At 43.1% G+C, this 20000-nt stretch overlaps 1 protein-coding gene across 1 annotated transcript in view; it reads left to right on the top strand.

Annotated features, from left to right (window-relative positions):
* LOC310773422 (transmembrane protein 163a) overlaps positions 1–12869 on the top strand; it is a 66155-nt gene extending 53286 nt beyond the window's left edge. Inside the window, exons 5-8 of the mRNA XM_083633300.1 lie at positions 1062–1158; positions 8929–9040; positions 12502–12643; positions 12787–12869. Coding sequence (XP_083489426.1) covers positions 1062–1158; positions 8929–9040; positions 12502–12643; positions 12787–12847 — 412 coding nt within the window. The 3' untranslated portion in view covers positions 12848–12869. The remainder of the gene's footprint in view (positions 1–1061; positions 1159–8928; positions 9041–12501; positions 12644–12786) is intronic.
* Positions 12870–20000: the final 7131 nt, after the last annotated feature.

Below are 20000 nucleotides of genomic sequence, written 5' to 3'. Positions count from 1 at the left end.
TACAGTCTATGGCTGCAAACTCCCATTGTATTCACCTTATGTAGAAGAGACAGTCTGGGTCTGGCTTGAAAGACTAACAGGAAGTGTAAACACAATCTGAAAGTTTTGACTGTGTTTACACCAGGGGCATAGGCAGAAATTCAATTATGGGTGGGCCTGGATAAAATTGGTGGGGCAATTGCATGACGAAATTTTGAGCGCGCAAAATTCCTAGATGTCATGAAGTCGTCATGCATTAGGAGACTCTGGAGATGATGTGCCCTGCGTTTTTAAGGTACAAAACCATTAGCTAGCAAGGCAGCAGCATGTTTGCCTCTAGAAAACAACCAATTAATTTGTTTTTGTTTTTTGGGTGGGCCAGGGCAAGAAGTGGGTGGGCCTGTGCCTACCCGGGCCCACCCATAGAAACGCCCCTGGTTTACACTTCCTGTGACTCACAAACCTAGTCTGACTCATATGTGAGTCAAACTAGGTTTGACCAGGTGAGTCAGACTAGTTTGAGCAGGGTCGTGACACAATGGGTCAAGTGGGCGGGGCTACATAAGGTAAATATAAGTCAATGGGAAATACAGCCTGATGTTCATTTTGTAAATGTATGGTCCCATTTAAGCTTAAAATAGACAATAAAACAGGCTATGCTTTGGGAGGTGATTGACAGGTTGCCTGTCCAGTGATCACGCAGCTCACCGATCATGGACAATAGCAGGTGGCGCTGTAGCTCTGTCTGGCAAAAAAGAAGAACAAGAAGAAGAAATGGCGACGGTCAAAATGCCAAACTCAAGGCTTCAAAACGGGAGTCCACAAACCAATGGGTGACATTATGGAGGCTACATCCATATTTTATACAGTCTATATGTGCGGGATGAATAAAGATGGCAAGCAATGGCTTGTGCAAAATGTCAAAAATAAAACACATTTTGCATATTGCACTAATAACCCTGTCATGTATTAATCTAAAAGTGGACATTGGACAATAAGTTCACTAATAATAACTGTATCAAAGACATTTTTAATCCTCTTTCTCCATCTCTCCCATCCCCCCTCTCTCTTCTCCTCTACAGAGCCTGTGTTATCCTGGGCGTGGTTTTCATCCTGTCCTCCTTGTGCATTGTGGGTAAAGCCATCCACGACCTGGCCACCAAGCTGCTGCCTGAAGTGGTAAGACTTCAAAAAGCACCAACAGTTTGCCCTCACCAAATTGAAAAGGCTGTGTGAAAGGGTTAAGTTTTTGGCCATTTTCCAGCTGATAAATTGAAATGAGAAAGCAGTAATAGTGCACTTAAAATGTCATTATTAGACTAGATCAGACTACATTAGACTAGATTAGAATATGATTTGTTGCCCCCTCAATATGCATCCCAGACTCTAACACTGGTCTGGGGATTGGACTAGCCTGCTAAAACAGGGTATCCGCAGGGTCTTGAAAAGTATAAAAAGTTGATATATCAATTTAGGGAAAATGAAGTATTAAATGAAGTATTAAAAAGTCTCAATGGCCATTTGATGAGGTGTTACATTTTGTAGCTGATTGTGTTAAATGAGCATTATCGTCTCATATCGATCGCAGGCCCCTGAATCAAAATCGTATCGTGGCAGACGTTGTAATATCAGCAAATATATCGTCGTCTTAAGAATCTATGTAAGATCGTATCGTGATGAAATTTGTGATTCACACCCCTATCACTGATGTATCTAACCCTAACCCTTAACCCCTATCACTGATGTATCTAACCCTAATCCTTAACCCCTAGCACTGATGTGAAGAAAGTGGCGTTGAGGTCTTAAATATATTGAAAAGGCCTTAAAAAGGTCTTAAAAAGTATTGAATTTAACTTGGGCATTCCTGCATCTACCCTGTCAAAGCATCCTGATAACTTGACCTCACAATCTGTTTCACTCCAGCGACCTTCTGGTTGGTGCACGACGCGCTCCACCTCCTGAGCCACAGCCGCCCCACATAACTGAAAACACAAACATATTCAAATAATACAGTAATAGAACAGACAGTTTGGCAGGAGATGTCCCCTTATTGCATCAAACCTGTGCCAGCTGAACCGTTTCATCTCTCTCACCGCCCCCACGTTGAACTGCTACAACTTGAAGAAAAGCCCTCAGAGAACATAGCAGACAGCATCAAGGTACAAAGGTTTTTGAAGGTGTTTCATGGTTTTGAAAAAGTGAGAAATGTTAGTTTCCACAGTGGGGTAAGGTCAGGCTCCAGGCCAAGGCTCAACATACGTCCTGAGTTCACCTTGGCAGTGCCCCCTGCTACCAGCCTGCTACTGTCAGTTGCTTTAAAAGCATCAGTGGGCTCAGTTTAATGTAGCCTGCCCTGTGCAAAGGATGTGTATTTGGCTCATTCTAACACACACATTTCAGAAGAATCGCTCTTCACGATGTCAATAGAGCAATTGCCTTGGTGCCCTGGCATGTGGCCTTGTGCCCTAAAAGAAATTGCAACGCCGAAGGCCAGATGGCCACGCCTCTAAAATGACAAAATTCCCACCCTGCTAACAAGCATGGGGCGGGTCTGCTGTCCCCGCTGTAACATCACTTTCTGTCACAAACTCTGGCAGAAAGGAGCTTTTCTCTTGACACTTTTCCTGTATCTAATATGAGTGTCCCGCTCAGCATCCAAGACAAACAACATGCAGGGTGGAACACGGTGGATTCTGTGATCCAGCCCCCCCCCGACTCCTCCCCTGATTTTGCGACACACTTTCAAATATGAAAACTTTAGGGAATTATGAAAAACCGACACATAAACTGATGATTATTTGATTAATTATTTGATGATTGGTAAAAAAACAACGTTGCATTCCCTTGCAGAAATAGGTATAAATGTGTAACAGTACAGGACATGCTGCAGCAGTCTGTCTTTGTTGACCTCTTTGGTCAAAAGCAAATCAGAATGGAAGTGTTTTTGTTTTTTGTTTTGTCCCCCCCCCCAGATTTTTTATTCCATTTTTATCCCCCAATTTAGTGCTAATTTAAATTTATTTATCCTGGTTGCTGCTCCACCCTCTGCCAATCTGGGGAGAGCCGAAACTGGCTCCATGCTTCCTCCAAGGGAAGATCACGCTATTCCAACGAGTTGCCCTCCCTCCGAACAGGCGCCCCGAACAACCAGAGGAGGCACCACATTAGCAACCAGGATATTGAATGTTTTGGTGAGGGGTTCCTATATGAAGGAAACCCCCAGGGGGCATGGGGAGAACATGCAAACTCCCTTTCTGTGCATGTCCCTTTCTGTGCATGTCCTCGAGTGCCACCCGGGGGCGGTGGCACTCGAGGACATGCGGACGGGCACGCACTCCTTCAGTGCTCGCAGCGTCCCAGGTGGGAATCGAACTCAGGACCTTCTAGCTGTGAGGCGACAGCTCTACCACTGAGCCACCATGCCCCCCAGAATGGAATATATTAGCAGTGACGTGCATCATCATCGTGCATCGTGTGTGTGAACAAGAGAGAGACAAAAAGCTGCCGCTGTCAGATGAAGAATGTCACAAATCTCAAGTGTGAGGACACGGCAGCGTTCACACTTCCTGGAATAGCATTATCACCCGGTTGCTAGGCGATAGTAATCTCCTTAGGAACACTGTGGACGATGTGAACAGAACGATGATCAGTAAATATGGAATCATGATGCTTTGCTGAGCTAAATTACAGCCATTACCGCCTCATCCTCCCCAGGCCTTTTGCTGCCTCTCTTCAGTTCAGTTCCATGCTCTACACTTCTAATGTAAAAGCTCACAAGTCCATTTTTGGTTTGATTTTCATGATTTAAGTCCAGTTAAAGGACATACATCATGGAAATAACTGCCTGTTTTTCTTGATATAACACAGTACTTATAGCTGGGTCATGAACGCTGTTAAACACCAGGGGCCGGATTTACCAATGTGTTCGTAAGATAGATCTTAAGAAATGACATATTAGGACATTTTTAGGAAGTTATTAGGAAAGCTCTTAAGTGCAATTCCTCAATATTTTCTTAGGATCAGTCTAATTTCTTACGAATTTCTTGAATTTTCCTACTTAAGAACGTCTCAAAACAGGGCCTGAAGTAATTCTGGTTAAACTTTACTGAACAAAAATTGCTTCCATTTGTCACAAGTTGAAATAAAACATTTAAGACTTTTCTGTTTGCACAAAAGGGTTATTTCTCTCTCAGATTGTGTTAAATTGTTTAAATCCATGTAATACAACACGTAGTTCCGACCAAGTAATTTGATTGGACAAGAGGGATCCTAGCCATGCTGATATTTTACGATAACATCAGGGGTGCTTCACTGTGTGTATATCACTCCGCTTCACAGCTGTTCTAAACATTTCCTTGATTAGGCTGCGTTCAAACAGCGCTCGCACCCAGGGACAACGATATGGATTTAACCTTAATTATAAACGGTAAGCTGAAATCGTCTGTGCTAACCTGGCCCAGTTCAGAGTTCAGACATATATATATACCGGTATATATAATATAATATATAAATGAATGAATGAATGAATGAAGTATTTATTTGTCCGTTAGGAAAATTGTTCTGTACATCATCGTCTGTGGTAAAAAGCAAAAACAAAACATCAACAACAAGACAACAACAAGACAACAAGCATTGGTGATACCACTATCACACCACAAGACAGAAAACATGAGAGGAGTAGATATACATGTATATAGATATATAGATGTAGATATAGATATATAGATATACAGATACAGATATAGATAGATAGTTAGATAGATAGATAGGTAGGTAGATAGATAGATAGATAGATAGATAGATAGATAGATAGATAGATAGATAGATAGATAGATGGATAGATAGTTAGATAGATAGATAGATAGATAGATAGATAGATAGATAGATAGATAGATAGATAGATGGATAGATAGTTAGATAGATAGATAGATAGATAGATAGATAGATAGATAGATAGATAGATAGATAGATAGATAGATAGATAGATCGATCAAATTGAATGAAATAATATAATTTTCTTTAACTGATGGATTCCCAGATTGGAGTCTGTTTAGTATTTATTGGATGGACTGCGTATTCCATGGATTCAGGCAGGTGACTGTGGCAAAGGAAGTGAAACAGAGTCATGGCTGACAGACAGAAAGCAGTAAAGCATACAACAAAGCCAGAATGCGGGAGCGGTGAAGCAGACAGACTGTTTTTCTAAGCAGACCTGCTCCTCTTCTGTCAGACACCCACCCGGGTTAAGTTATACCAGACTGGGTCCTGCTGCATCCAGGTACAGGCTATATATAGCCCGCGTACTGTATGCTTCGCAACTCTCCTCGCTGAGCCGATGTTAGAAACAAGGTCTATGTTCTCTGTAGCCCCGCCCCCCCTCGCTCTCTTCCTCCGCACTATGAAATGTTAATGAGGGACCCAGCTGCTTGGGTTTGCTGTGGTGAGGGAGGGAGGGAGGGAGGGAGAGGAGAGGAGAGAGTGACTGCTCATCACAATCAAATGTCGCCATTGTATGTTTCTGCAATCCAGATACGCAGAAGATCACGTTCAGTTTCTGAACCAAAATACATTTCTAGATACGCGTCATGTATATCAACATGATCGAGTCTGCTATTGAAATGGCATGGTGGCCAATAATGGCATTGTGGTCGGGGTGGACGGAGGGCGTAAACACTTGTCTTTCACACCAGAGAGCCGCGTTCGATCCCGAAACAGGGTGTAAATGACATCTTTTCAAGTCAACTTGGCATCTCAGGGCTTGTGGAGACTTGGATTATGGCAGGTGAGCAGTATGGAAGCATTTTTTTTAAATGTTTTTGCTTGACCCCCTTTACACTCAGCAGACAGCTCTACTTGCCTGACACGGCCGGTCCCCATTTCTCCAAATTGGGCCGGTGCCAGCTGCATTCTACTGTATGTAGTACACTGACTGTACTGTATGTAGTACACTGACTGTACTGTATGTAGTACACTGACTGTACTGTATGTAGTACACTGACTGTACTGTATGTAGTACACTGACTGTACTGTACTGTATGTAGTACACTGACTCGTACTGTATGTAGTACACTGACTGTACTGTATGTAGTACACTGACTGTACTGTATGTAGTACACTTACTGTACTGTATGTAGTACACTGACTGTACTGTATGTAGTACACTGACTGTATGTAGTACACTGACTGTACTGTATGTAGTACACTGACTGTACTGTATGTAGTACACTGACTGTATGTAGTACACTGACTGTATGTAGTACACTGACTGTATGTAGTACACTGACTGTACTGTATGTAGTACACTGACTGTATGTAGTACACTGACTGTACCTGACCAGTACCTCATACAACCCCACATCAAAACAAATCCAAACTATCCCATCAAGGATTGCATGGTCCTCAATTGATGGAGAAAATTCTATGAAATCCATTCCAATAATTTGTCCTCGATCAATGCCTCGGTTCTTAGATGTTTCATGAGCATGTGTCCACGATTTAATTAATTGCACTGGTTCTTTCTCTCAGTCTCACAGTCCCCCGTCTGCTCTCTCCTTATACACTAATTGGCCCACCTGACTGCCCCCTTTTAGAAAGGAGAGAATATTTAATAGGTTCCATAATATATTTATATTCCACACACGGATCTCTCATTGCTTGGTCAAATGCAAATGTCACGAAGTGTGTTCCGATTCTTGGCAGGCTCTCTTTGTTGTGACGTGTGTGTGTGTGTGTGTGTGTGTGTGTGTGTGTGTCCCTCTCCCATGGGGATTTACGCCTAGTCCGCCCCTCCCCTGTCCTACAGCAGCTGAAATGCCAGCCCAGTTCTGACTGACTCCAACATGAAAACTCTTTGAATCCCGATGGCTGAGAAGGTCACCTGTAGGGGGCAGTACCTCCCATAGTCACTCGTTCATTTCAACTCATATCAAACTCAGCAGTAGTGGCTCCTGCATAATTACATTACATTCCTTGGGGAAGCTAAGCAGGTCTTGCCTAGGATACTCCTTGGATGGGAGACTGGTGCTGGAAGTGGTGTTAAAGGACCACTAGGAGGTGCTCTTCCTCTCTGGTCTGATGATGAATAATCTCCCCAATGCCCCAGGGCAGAGACAGGGACTCTGTCCTTGAGTTAACACCGTCCTTCGGATGAGACGTTAAACCGAGGTATTGACTCTCTGTGGTCATTAAAGATCCCATCGGCACTCGTTGCAAGAGTAGAGGTGTAACCCAGGTGCCCAAATTCCCAAACAGGCTTTCCTTCAATCATGGCCACCTAATCATCCCTCCTCTCTGCACTGTGATAGCTGATGTGTGGTGAGCATTCTGCCGCAAACTGGCTGCCGTGCATCACCCAGGTGGGTGCTACACATCACCCAGGTGGGTGCTACACATCACCCAGGTGGGTGCTACACATCACCCAGGTGGGTGCTACACATCACCCAGGTGGGTGCTGCTACACATCAGTGGTGGATGAGTTGAGTTCCCTCCCCCTCCCTCCCCTATCTGAAGCACTTTGAGTATCTAGAATGGCGGCGCTATATAAATCCAATCAATTAAATTCAGTGAAATATGCAGGTTGTGAGTACTGTTGATCCAAAATTGGAAGCAGAACTTTCCACATTGTATTCTCAATCAAGGTAACGAGAGAATATTCTCTGGACTCTCTGCAGTTTAGGATAAAGTTTCATATTTAACTCTTAAAGGGACAGTTCATCATAAAATCAAAAATGCATATTTTTTCCTCTTACCTGTAGTGCTTTTAGAAAAAGAAAAAAATATATATATTTGGAACCAACAGCAATTAGTAGCAGCTAGGGGGTGACGTTTGGTTTGAACTTGAAAGAAAATAGTTCCTACATGAAACTGCTCACAACGACGTCTGTGGATTATCTTGAGTAACCGGGAAAATGGCTGCATTCACCGAAATGGAAGTTTGATCTTTTATCGTTGCACAATGTATTCAGTGCTATTTCAGAGACATTTTGCTATTGACATGTTTGTGTTGTCAGGTAAAGGGTGACTCAGGACTATGCAGCGAGTGAGGTTTTCTCTCTGTCTGGCGGCTGCTGGGTGATGTCAGCTTTCTCATGGCTCCAAGGCCATACTGCAATATTAATGCTGTGGCAGAGGCACTGAGTGCTCTGCAGCTCTCTCCTGTCAGCCCCTCCTCCTCCTCTGGCCTTCCCTCATACATTTACATGTGAGGCCTTTAATAGCTCATGCAGAGTGAAGTTATAATGGAGAGGAAGCTGAAATACCTACATCACCAAAATGACAAGCAACCAACAGTGAGGAGATCAAGAGTTAGTTAAGACTTGATGGCCTTCTTGGGCAGTGGAGAGTTCTCCTCCATGGTACATAAGGGACAATCAACTCCTTGGTGCACGTTAAGCGATTTTAATGCACGAGGTGGAGGCGAAGAACCTCCGTGAAGTGCATTAACCGTTTAACGCACACTTAGAAGTTAGTTATCCTGCTTATACCATGGTAATTTGCCAACAATATAAAATAAACGCATTTGCAGATTTTTCAACAATTCAACAACAATCAAAATTTCTCACAAGCCATAACTCTGTTTACCTAGCAACACCTGGGAAACTGACTAATACCTGGAATAATTATTACCAGCCCGTCAGCTTCTCATGCAATGGAAACGTTCACTCTTTCAGTACATAGGACGATCCTTGGATACGAATCGTATGGCACAGGGAATCTAGTCCGCTCAGCTCATAGAAGAATCTAACGTTAATTAAACAGCTGTGCAGGTTGTGTAGCGGATTCATTTGCAACATGTGATTAGACTTGAGTCGGAGTACGTGTGTGTTAAACGGTTTTTAGCGCACACCTGCCGGCCAATCGGAAAAGAGTATTCACCCAGACCATGGTATAATTGCTAATAGCTGCGTCTGTCACTGTCTGTCTGTCTGTCTGTCTGTCCCTCTATGTCAGGATGACTTCCTGTTCAGTGTGTCCATCGTCAGTGGTTTGGTATGCATCATCCTGGCTGTCATCAAGTTTATGCTGGGCAGGGTGCTCACCAGCAGAGCCCTCATCACCGATGGTAGGTACACACACACACGCACGCAAGCACGCACGCACGCACGCACGCACACACACACACACACACACACACACACACACACACACAAACACACACACACACACACACACACACACACACACACACACACACACACACACACACAGACACACAAGCAAGCCGATAAGCCTTAGCACAGCTAGCTAATTACTCCAATAGATATTAGGTCCTCCTGAACTTTACTTTAAAGACCCCCTAAGCAGGAAAGATCATCACTGACCCATCTCACCCTGGCCATGGCCTGTTTGAACTCCGGCAGGCGCTACAGAGCACTGTACGCCAAAACCACCAGACACAAAAACACTACGTACAGTACTACGTACATACGTACGAAGGAACAAGAAGAAAAAACTATTTTTAGTTCACATTGTACGGTATTTCAAATAACGGTGCAATATCTGGAAATATATCCATATAAGCCTTTGTTTATGGTCCTGTGTGGCTTATTTATACATATACCGTACTGTACATATACATTATTTCATAGAAACATATTTAAAATAGACCCTATACACCACACTAGTAGTTAATGCAAAATGTTGAAAATGTTGAAATGTACCTGTGCCTTGTTTGTTTCAATGTGTGCGTACCTTTTTCTGTGTGCGAGTACTCTGAGAGCAAAGCAAACCAGAGTCAAATTTCTTGTATGTCTACATACTTGTGTAACCTTGCAAGCAAGCTGGATTCTCGTGAGGTCTTGAGATCAGATCACAAATCTGGCAGCGTCAGGTTAACATACCTGGGCAATAAAGCTGATTGTGATTCTAAAGTCAAAAATATGTTTTTCTTCTTGTTCCTTCAGTTGGCAGTTTGAGCTTCACTGTGCAGAATGATGTCTGTGCAGTTTGACACGAGAAGGCTGCTTTCACATTCTGTCTGCGGAAAGTGGAAAGTTTCTCTGTCATTCATTGAAAAGCCAATTTTTAGGGGGTGGGCCTACGAGCATGATTTGTGACATCACAAATAGTTTCTTCCGTTCACCTGGACAGTATATGAGCCTGTCTCACCTGGACAGTATATGAGCCTGTCTCACCTGGACAGTATATGAGCCTGTCTCACCTGGACAGTATATGAGCCTGTCTCACCTGGACAGTATATGAGCCTGTCCCACAAGATGATTATGAGCCTGTCCCACATGATGTGTGGAGCTTTACTGCTCATGCTCAGTTCTCAGAAATCACATCAAAGTGTCACTGCCAAAGTGACACATCATGCATACTACTTGTGAACTTACCCCACAATGAATCGGCCCTTTACTTTGACTCTATTTACTGTAAGACTCAAGTATTACGCAGCAGGTCATGACCACACGGGGGCGGCGGTCAATTGAATTTCAGTCTTACGAGGCTGACCTTTCAATATCTGACAGCCATTAGAAACATCTCAGGCATCTTGCACCTCAGTAGATCCAGCCCACAGGGTTTGACTCTGCACACCACAGATCTAAGCAGGCCAGAGAGGGAAGCCTCAAAGTCACCAGGGAGGAATTCCAACACCCAGGATACAAAAATCCTCATCCACTGCTGCCTCATAGGTTTCTGGACTGAGGAAAACAAATACTTGGACTATTGGGACATTAGGGCATGTATCCTTCTAGCAGGGTTCCCTAGCAAGTATGGAAAAGTATGGAATTTGATTTTAGTATTTTCCAGGTCTGGAAAAATATGGAAAAAGGTTTCCAGACTGTTGTCTGTTGTGACTATCCGACTATTCATTTTTCTAAATAATAAATAAAATGTGGAATTTAGACAAAATAACTTGATAATACAAGCAAGTGTTTTATCATGGCATCAGAATGTAACATACATTTTAACAGTAGGATTTTAAAACCATTTAAATGAGTTACATAATAAACATCTAGCTGTATTCCCAACCCGGTCTCACTCCCGGGGCGTCAAAATACACCGATTTGTCACATCCCCTCAGCGTCATTATTGCCGACGTGAAAGGTAATAATATACCAAAGGACCGTCTGGAGGTCACCTCATGGTGACCCCCAGTGGTCTTGACCTAACAGTCTGGGGTTTAAGTAGGTCAAAGTTGTACAAGGGAGAAGGGGTGGGAGTGTTGGACCCATTCGAGACCTGGTTCAAATCCCGACCCAAACCATAACCCTAACCCCAACAAAGTTGCTTTGTTGCCTGAACCTAACCATTGTTTTACTTACCTTACCTAAATCTGGGGCTGGGTAATAATTCAATATTATCGTTTATCATCTTCAAGTGGAATGATATTGTGATGATATGAAGATATTTTAATATGACACATTTCTGATGTCTAAATTGATGATGAAAAGCAAATTCTCCATATCGCCCAGCCCTACAGCTCACATGTGGCTTTGACTTACAACTGAACATTTCGCCCACTTGTAGAAAATACAGACTTATATACAGACATCATGTCACCGTTCAGCCTAAAAATACCCAGATATGATTTTTCATTCATAATATTGTCATCCATAAGTGGGCTGTAGTTCACCCAGATAAACAGATGTGGTGCAGAAGGTTGTTGGTTCAGTCCCTGCATCACGCTCTGGCTTCAGAATGTTCACATGATAAGCTGTAAGATGCCAGCAGTGATGCTTCTTTATCATCAGTAGTTTGAACACTGATAGAAATAAGCTGATGAAGGAGACTGGTCTCAGTGGCCTTGTGGTCTGAGTGTCCGCCCTGAGACTGGGAGGTCGTGAGTTCGATCCCCAGCCCAGTCCTACCAAAGACTATAAAAATGGGACCCATTTGCCTCCCTGCTTGGCACTCAGCATCAAAGGGTTGGAATCGGGGGGTTAAATCAACATGTGATTCCCGAGCGCGGCGCACACTGCCGCTCACCGCTCCCCCAGGGGATGGGTCAAATGCGGAGAACAAATTTCACACATTGTGTGACAATCAGTGGGACTTTACCTTTACTTTACTTTATCTAGCTCTACCTCAGTGATATAAACAGCTTGGTGTGTACTTGTTCACTCGTTCAAATCCCACCTGTCTCACTCTTTTGCTTTCAAATCAGATGCCAAAGCCGACCGTCTAAATGTGTTTTGTGTCGTTACAGTCGACTTACTATCGAATATAATGCATTTACTCTTTCAATGTGGGTCAAAGTTCAGCAGTCTGTGGTTTGCTCTCTCATAATCACCTGCTCATATCTCTGTGGAAGTCAAGTTAAGACTCGCCAGATATTTCCAATACATGTCCAGTATAATCCTTTTATTATCGCTGTCACAGTAATGTAAATTCAGTGATTACAACATCCTATTCGATGTCCTTCCCTCTCTCCCTCCCTGATTTCCTGTTGCTGCCTAGCTGCTAGCACATACTGTACTACCAAAGGCAAAATGCTAAATGCAAAATACAAAATACCCCAAAAAATCGAACAAAAGAAAGATACTGAGGGTGAACCAGGTGTTTGTCTTCTCTGTCCAGGTTTCAACTCCCTGGTGGGGGGAGTGATGGGTTTCTCCATTCTCATCAGCGCCGAGGTATTCAAGCATGAACCCCAGGTGTGGTACCTGGACGGGACAATAGGCGTCCTCATAGGCCTCGTCATCATGGCCTACGGAATCAAGTAAGTGCTCACCCCATCACACTACGTGACCATGTTGTATGTTGGGGTCAAACTTATGATGGCAGAGTCGGCTAATGCTTTCAACACAGCAGGCCTTGATGTTCCCCTCGCTGTCTATAAAAAGCCTTTCCTTCTTGCTGCAGGCTGCTGGTGGACATGGTCCCGCGGGTTCGCCAGACCAGGAACTACCAGCGCTTTGAGTGATGGATCGTGGCAGGATGACGAGGAAGACGGGGGTTGGGGAGGGATGGGGGGAGGCCGACCGACTGACTGACTGACCGACTCACCGACCGACCGACCGACCGACCATTCTCCATAGACGATCCATCCAGTCCTCGAGGTGCCAGTGGAAGCTTCAAGTTTCTCTACGTTTGTCCCATTCTCAGCGTTCTTTTATGGTGGAGTTTATGAGATGCATGTCGGGACGGTTGATCCTCCTACGATAGCTCATACTGTATTCATCGTGGGAAGATCTAAAGATTTAAACCCAGGATCCTGGATTAAGACATTTTGGACTTGAGGACATCACCACGGCAAAAACCCTTGGCACCTTTTCATTGGTTTACAGTTTGGTGTATATAATATCTTCGTCTTATAACAGGGAACTGTCTGTTCTTTTCATTACTATTTAAACAAGGGAAAAGTAGAGAAGGATAAAGAGATACAAATACTTACAGGTACAGATAATGTTCTGTACAGAACTTTTTGGGTCATTTGGGAGTTAGATGGCCTGTCAACTGCCGCGTTCGCATTCTTTAGACTTTTTTTTTTAAAGAAAGTAGGACAGGGCTGCTGTCTCGAGTCGTACTCGAGGCAGAGATAGAGATGTCTTAATCGGGCGGAGACAAGCCGGGACCGCAGCATAGAGAAGAGAGAGAGATATGGACCCAGGTGTGCGGTTCCATAAAGGGAACAGATTTGTGAGCAGTGCATCGATGTACAATACCTCAGTTCTGCCTCATCTTCCTGTCACAACACAACAGATTATTGTGATTGGTTCCCAGAGGCCTTTTTGCTCAGCTGTGTTATAACATTGTGCAGTGTGGCAGATCAAACGCATGGATGCAGCCAATGTAGCAGTCGACCACTGAGGGTACTTTTCCTTCTTTTAGGTAAAAGACGTGTACCTAGGATATACATGGAAACAAGACATACATCTCATTTGGAGTAGGAAGCGTAACTGAGAGGCCTAATGGCACATGGTGTCGTTTTAGTGTATTTATCTGAGAGGCCTAATGGCACATGGTGTCGTTTTAGTGTATTTATCTGTGTCCGGAGCAGGAAAGACTCGAGCGGGCCATGTTTCAGCTACCAGACGCCAAAGCCAGCTTACAGCTTACAGCTTCCAGGCCTGCAGGATGAAACAGTCAGGAATCATGGGTTGCTCCACCTCAGATTCATTGTAGTAGTAATAAAACAAGTGATAGAAGTGAAAACTAGCTTAGTGCTAGTTTCCAAGCGTGCCACTTGTCTGAAGTTGACCGATATAGCTTTAAAGTGGAGATGGAATCAAAATCAATCAATTGTACGTTCAAAACTTCCAATAATTCCCAGCATATAGCGCCATCTACTGATTAGTAGAGGTAACTGCCACATACATAAGTGAAGGAAAGTGAATGAGCATCCAAAATAAATGGAAGCCCACGAACACACCGTCCTCCTTACAGACAAGAAAACAGTTATTAGTTGTAAGACCGTTTCCAAAGAGCTTTGCAATGCACAAGCTGAAATTCTGCAACATTGTTAGACCAGTGGCCTAGGGGTCGTGAAGGAGGAGTGTGTACTGCTGAGAAGTTGGTAAATCATAATGCTACCATCCTGTGGTAATCCGGCTGATAGACGGGTCTGAATTCCAAGTAAAAGACCTGGGCAACACTGTGAGTACCTGCATGCATCCCTGAATACACGCTGGGCTCACCAAACCTGTCTCTAAGGTTTACAGTGAAGTGGATTGAATGTTCATAGTCAACTGATGGAAGTCCCGGTCCGATCTGCCATTCCATAAGGCTACAAGACCATTTGAGCCTAGGCGTCCTTTTACCGTTTTTATAGGCAATTCTTGATTCTCGTGGACACTGAATGTGGTTTTGAAACAGATCACCTCTCACAGATTGCTGCGATGCTTTTTGGACGACCTGTAGACGAGTCAATGTTGATCTTGTTGATATGTGGTTTGGAGAGTCAATATGTGCTCTCTTCTGTAACTGGAGCTGCTGTTTGATTTAGGCTTTAAAAGGCAAGAAACACTGCAGGTGAGATGCTTCAGAGGCTGTGTGGATGCTTCGCTTTTACCTTTGAAATGATGAGTAAAGACATTTGGCAGTGATGATGAACCGAAAAGAACAAATTGAAATAACGTTTTTACCAGAATTACCACTTTTAATACCCTGATTGGCTGGAGTGCAGACTCCATTTTAACGGTGGTTTTACCCTAATGTTGTATTTTTCTATCTCCAGTAAGGCACAATTCTTTAATATCACATCACAACAAGCTGCCACAGTATTGCACCATACTGAGAAGCACAGAGGAAGTACAACACTTTGACTCTGCATGGTCCATTTCCTTCAAGTCAACAGGCATCCGTCACCACACAATGCTCCTCCCTGCTCTGCCACCGCTTAAAGGGGCAATTCACTCCAAACTCAAAAATACATATTTTCCCTCTTAGCTGTAGTGTTATTTATCCATCTAGAACGTTGTGGCGTGAGTTGCAGAGTTTTGGAGATATCGGCCGTAAAGATTTGTCTTTGTCTGCCTTCCTTCGAATTTCAATGGAACTGGATGGTACTCGGCTTGTGGTGCTCAAAGTGCCAAAAACAAACAAACAAACAAACAAAAACCGGATGACCCGGATACTCAAGATAATCCACAGACCTTGTTGTGAGCAGTTTCATGTAGGAACTACTTGGTTTTGACCGAACTACACCCGCTAGCTGTTAGCTGGGGTGTAGTTTGGTGAAAAGAAAATATTTCCTACATGAAACTGCTCACAGTCTGTTAATTTTCTTGAGTAACCGGATCAAGATGTCTGGAAAGAAACATTGCTGTTGAGTTTTTCCAAACGTGTGTTGTTTGTCGGCGCTTTGAGCACCACAAACCGAGTGCCATCCAGACCAGTTCCATTATATTTGAGAGAAGGCAGACATCTTTACAGCCCATATCTCCAAAACTCTGCAACTCTCGCCAAAACAATCTAGATGGATAAATAGCACTACAGGTAAGAAGAAAAATATGTATTTTTAATTTTGCGGTGAACTGCCCATTTAACTCCAAAGCCTTAATGTGACTGGCCAGCGTCTGGTGACTGTTGAACATACATGTATTTAGCAGGTGGTGTTGAACATACATGTATTTAGCAGGTGGTGTTGAACATACATGTATTTAGCAGGTGGTGTTGAACATACATGTATTTAGCAGGTGGTGTTGAACATACATGTATTTAGCAGGTGGTGTTGAACATACATGTATTTAGCAGGTGGTGTTGAACATACATGTATTTAGCAGGTGGAGTGTTAGCTGTCAGGAGTTTGTCATAGAGTACACAGGGAGAGCCGAGGAGAGATGTGGTCATTTTTCCACAGAGTATTCATGTATTTTCCTAAGGTTTGTGTTTGTGACTGTAACTGAACTGAATGTACATACTGTGTTGTATATGGCACATGAATGTGTTAGCTTTGTTGTTTGGGTTCTGGATTTTAGCACAAGAGGGGATTGGAAAAGTATCCATTCCCTGGGATCTACCGTGAAACAATCTCTCGTACACAGACATTAGTGCACATTACAAACGCATGCACACGCAAACACATACACACACACACACACACACACACACACACACACACACACACACACACACACACACACACACACACACACACACACACACACACACACACACACACACACACAAGCATGCAGTCACAGCACAGGTCTGTTGGCTCACTGCACATTTAAAGGGACAGTTCACCCAAAATAAAATAAAAATACATATTTCCTCTTACCTATTAATCCATCTAGATCGTTTTGGTGGAGTTGCCAATTTCATTGGAGCGAAGGCAGACATCTCTACGGCCGATATCTCCAAAAGTCACACCAAAACAATCTAGATCAGGGATGGGCAATTCTTTTTCCTGGGGGCCCACATGAGAAGCCCAGATTGTTGCCAGGGGCCCAAAAAAATATTATGCCATAACCTAATTTTATCACTAGATTAAATTATAGAAAACATACTGTGCACTTGTTCTTCAGCATTTATTGTATTGAAAATCACTTTAAACAGCCAATTGAGTTCACCCCCCCCCCCCCCTCCCCCTCCCCCCCCTTCATAAGTAAAATGGTGTGGTTGTATTAGACCTCCCGGGCCCAAGTACAACCATCATGAGGGCCGGTTCTGGCCCCCGGGCCATATACTTCCCAGGTCTGATCTAGATAGATAAATAGCACTACAGGTACTGTAAGAGGAAAAATACGTAGTTTTGAATTTGGGGTGAACTGGTCCTAGGATTTTTGTTTGATTACAAAATGTGATACTTTCATCCTGTAGGTTATGAAAACTATCCACAAGGACATGGACACAAAAGCACATATAAACCGTGGGACTCAAGTTGATCCTTGGTCCCCCTGATTGTACATTTCTGTGCTGGTGTAAATACTAAAACTGTATTGCTGTGATGTAAAACAATTGTATAGTGAACTTTAGAACAAAGAGTCAGAGAGCCTTTTGTCACAGAAAAAAGGTTTATTTAAAAATAAAGTTATATCCCTCTTACTTGTCAAGGACTGTGAAAACAAAAATGTTGTCATTTCATTATTTACCTTTCATTGCTTGGACCACAATCATCGCTCCAGTGTTTCTGACACCGAGCGCTAACGGACAGCTTCAAACCGAGTCGAGATTGAAAAACAAATAGAGTGATGCATGTTTGTATGACCATGAGCAACAAGATTTACAATGGAGACATTCAACGCTGAGGTTAAAAAATTAAAGACAGATATGGTGAGGAAACATTTTTGTTTTGGTGTTCCATTTTACATTTCAACATAAAATAAATTAGCAGCCATGTAAGACACGTTAGCTTTAACCAAGGAAACAACAGTGTAGTGTGTGACTCGGGCCTGAACACCACAGCCCTAATCTTAAGCCAATAACAACTGTCTAAACTCAAACTTAGTTTAAAGGTGAACTTCACCCAAAAACAATGTGGATTTATTTTGTACATGATCTCACATACAGTATATCCGAAAACTGTAAAGAGTTTTGCACGCATTCATTTAGTTTGACAGTTATTGAGTTTGATTTGAGTTAAGTTGTAGATCAGTGATGTCATTTGTGCATGGATGACATCACTATCAGATATGTGTGAGATCATGTGCAAAATAAATCAGTATTGTTTTTCTCCTTTAATAGCTTTGAGTCTCCAACACTAAATCCTGAAGTAAATCCCTAATGGTTAGCTAGTAATGGATGGCTGGTAGGCTAACTGTTTTGATCCCAAATCCAAACCAATTGAACAGAATGTACCACAACAGGGTTTGGATCAATTTGATCAGTTCAAGTGGATTTTCTTGAGATAGCTGTGAAAAAAGCTTGACAATTCTCTATTTTCTTCTCTATCTCAATCCAAAACTGTATTGAAGGCTCTACTGTGAGTCAACTTACGTATGCCGCGATTTAAGCAAACATGTTGAATTGAGTGAATTGGAAGTTAACTGACCCAAACTCTGATCTATGGGACACAACAGTAAACTGTCTGTTCAAACCCGCTTCCTGACCACGTGTTCACACCAAACACAATAACCGCGTTACTCGTTCCAGTTTGACCATGTGAAGTCTCTGCTCAAGTTGAAAAATTTCAACTCGAGCTGAGGTGAATATCACATCATTAGCCGAAATAGAGTCTGCTCGTGTGTTTGCATTGACTTGTATGTTATCTCGCCACGCAACTTTGCGAAATCGCGTTTGGTGTGAACGCAGCTTGACAGCAGGTGTTGTCTGGCCCTCTGAACAGATACGACCCAAACTGACCTAAACTTTAACGTGAAAAGGCACATCATGTTCTTTAAAACGCTAACTTGGCGGTAGATCACTGGCCCGTTGTACAAAATTCAAAACAAAACAGACAACAGTGAGAAAGAAGAGGTGCGTATTGGTGAGATTGATTGGGCCTGTATACGTGTGCAGCGGAAAGTGGGATCAGAAATCAGAGCAGTGTGTATGAGCTTCCTGCTGGCTTTCACAATGAAATGTGGCGTAGTCCACTGCTGGCCAGCTCAGCAGCAGTGATGAGAGAGAACAGAGGGAACACAGGAGAATATGCTTAGTTTCTACTGCCAATCCTATGGCTCGAAGTGGACGTCTATCGCCTAAGTGGTGAATGAAGCAAAAAGTACATGGATGGATAGTGTCGGTGCTTGCATACCATAATATTCGGCTGTGGCTCAGGAGGTAGAGCGGGTTGTCCACTAATCACTTTGGATAAAAGAGGTTGGTGGTTCAATCCCCGTCTCCTCCTGCCCACATGTCGAATTGTCCTTGGGCAAGTTACTGAACCCCAAATTGCTGCCAACGTGGCAGCAACGTGCCAGCGTGGCAGCTTGCCACCATGTGTGAATGTACAGTAGGCATATATAGCGCTTTGGAAAAAAGCGCTATATAAATGCGTCCATTTCCCATATTTCCCATAATGTTACAGTACAGAAGCATGTGACGGTGCGCGGGGCGTAGCGGACTCAGTTCAGATCCTTGGTGATACACGTTTGAGAGGTGGGGTGGGAAATCCTGTATCTCCCCATCTCATCCCCATTTTCTTCCCCAGAACACTTGCTGTTCTTTACAGTGGAGACACTGAGGGGCTGAAACACACGCAAATAGCTGGATCCACAAATATTTTTTAAAGACCATAGGGAACAGTTTTAAATTGCTTAAAAAATAAATACAATAAAAATAAAAGCAAACCTCGTGTCTTTGTTTAAATCAATATTGCTACCAAATTTCAGTATGTATTTTTTTTAAAGGTTGACTCCAAAAACTACAGGCATTCAAGTGAAAAAAGACACGTTTCAGGAGGGATTCTCAAGTTGATCTGAACGGCATATCGTTAGGATTGTTCTCAAGTGTGTAAAAAAATTATAATATGATTTTCTATTAACATCGTGAACGAACGTGGCTGAGCATTCTCCTCTTCCCCTCTCATCACTGCAGACAGCTGAGCAGCAACAGACAAAACATCTCCCTCTCGGGCCCATACACTTGAATATAAGCACACTTTTTTTCTTTTTTAATTACTCTCCATAAATAAAATCTATAAAATGAGAAAAGTACGTAGACACCCCCCTCCTATAAATTAAAAAAAGAAC

This window comes from Poromitra crassiceps, assembly GCF_964638095.1.
Source record: "Poromitra crassiceps genome assembly, chromosome: 3".
In the NCBI taxonomy this organism is placed as follows: domain Eukaryota; kingdom Metazoa; phylum Chordata; class Actinopteri; order Beryciformes; family Melamphaidae; genus Poromitra; species Poromitra crassiceps.
This window is presented reverse-complemented; position numbering and strand designations above follow the sequence as displayed.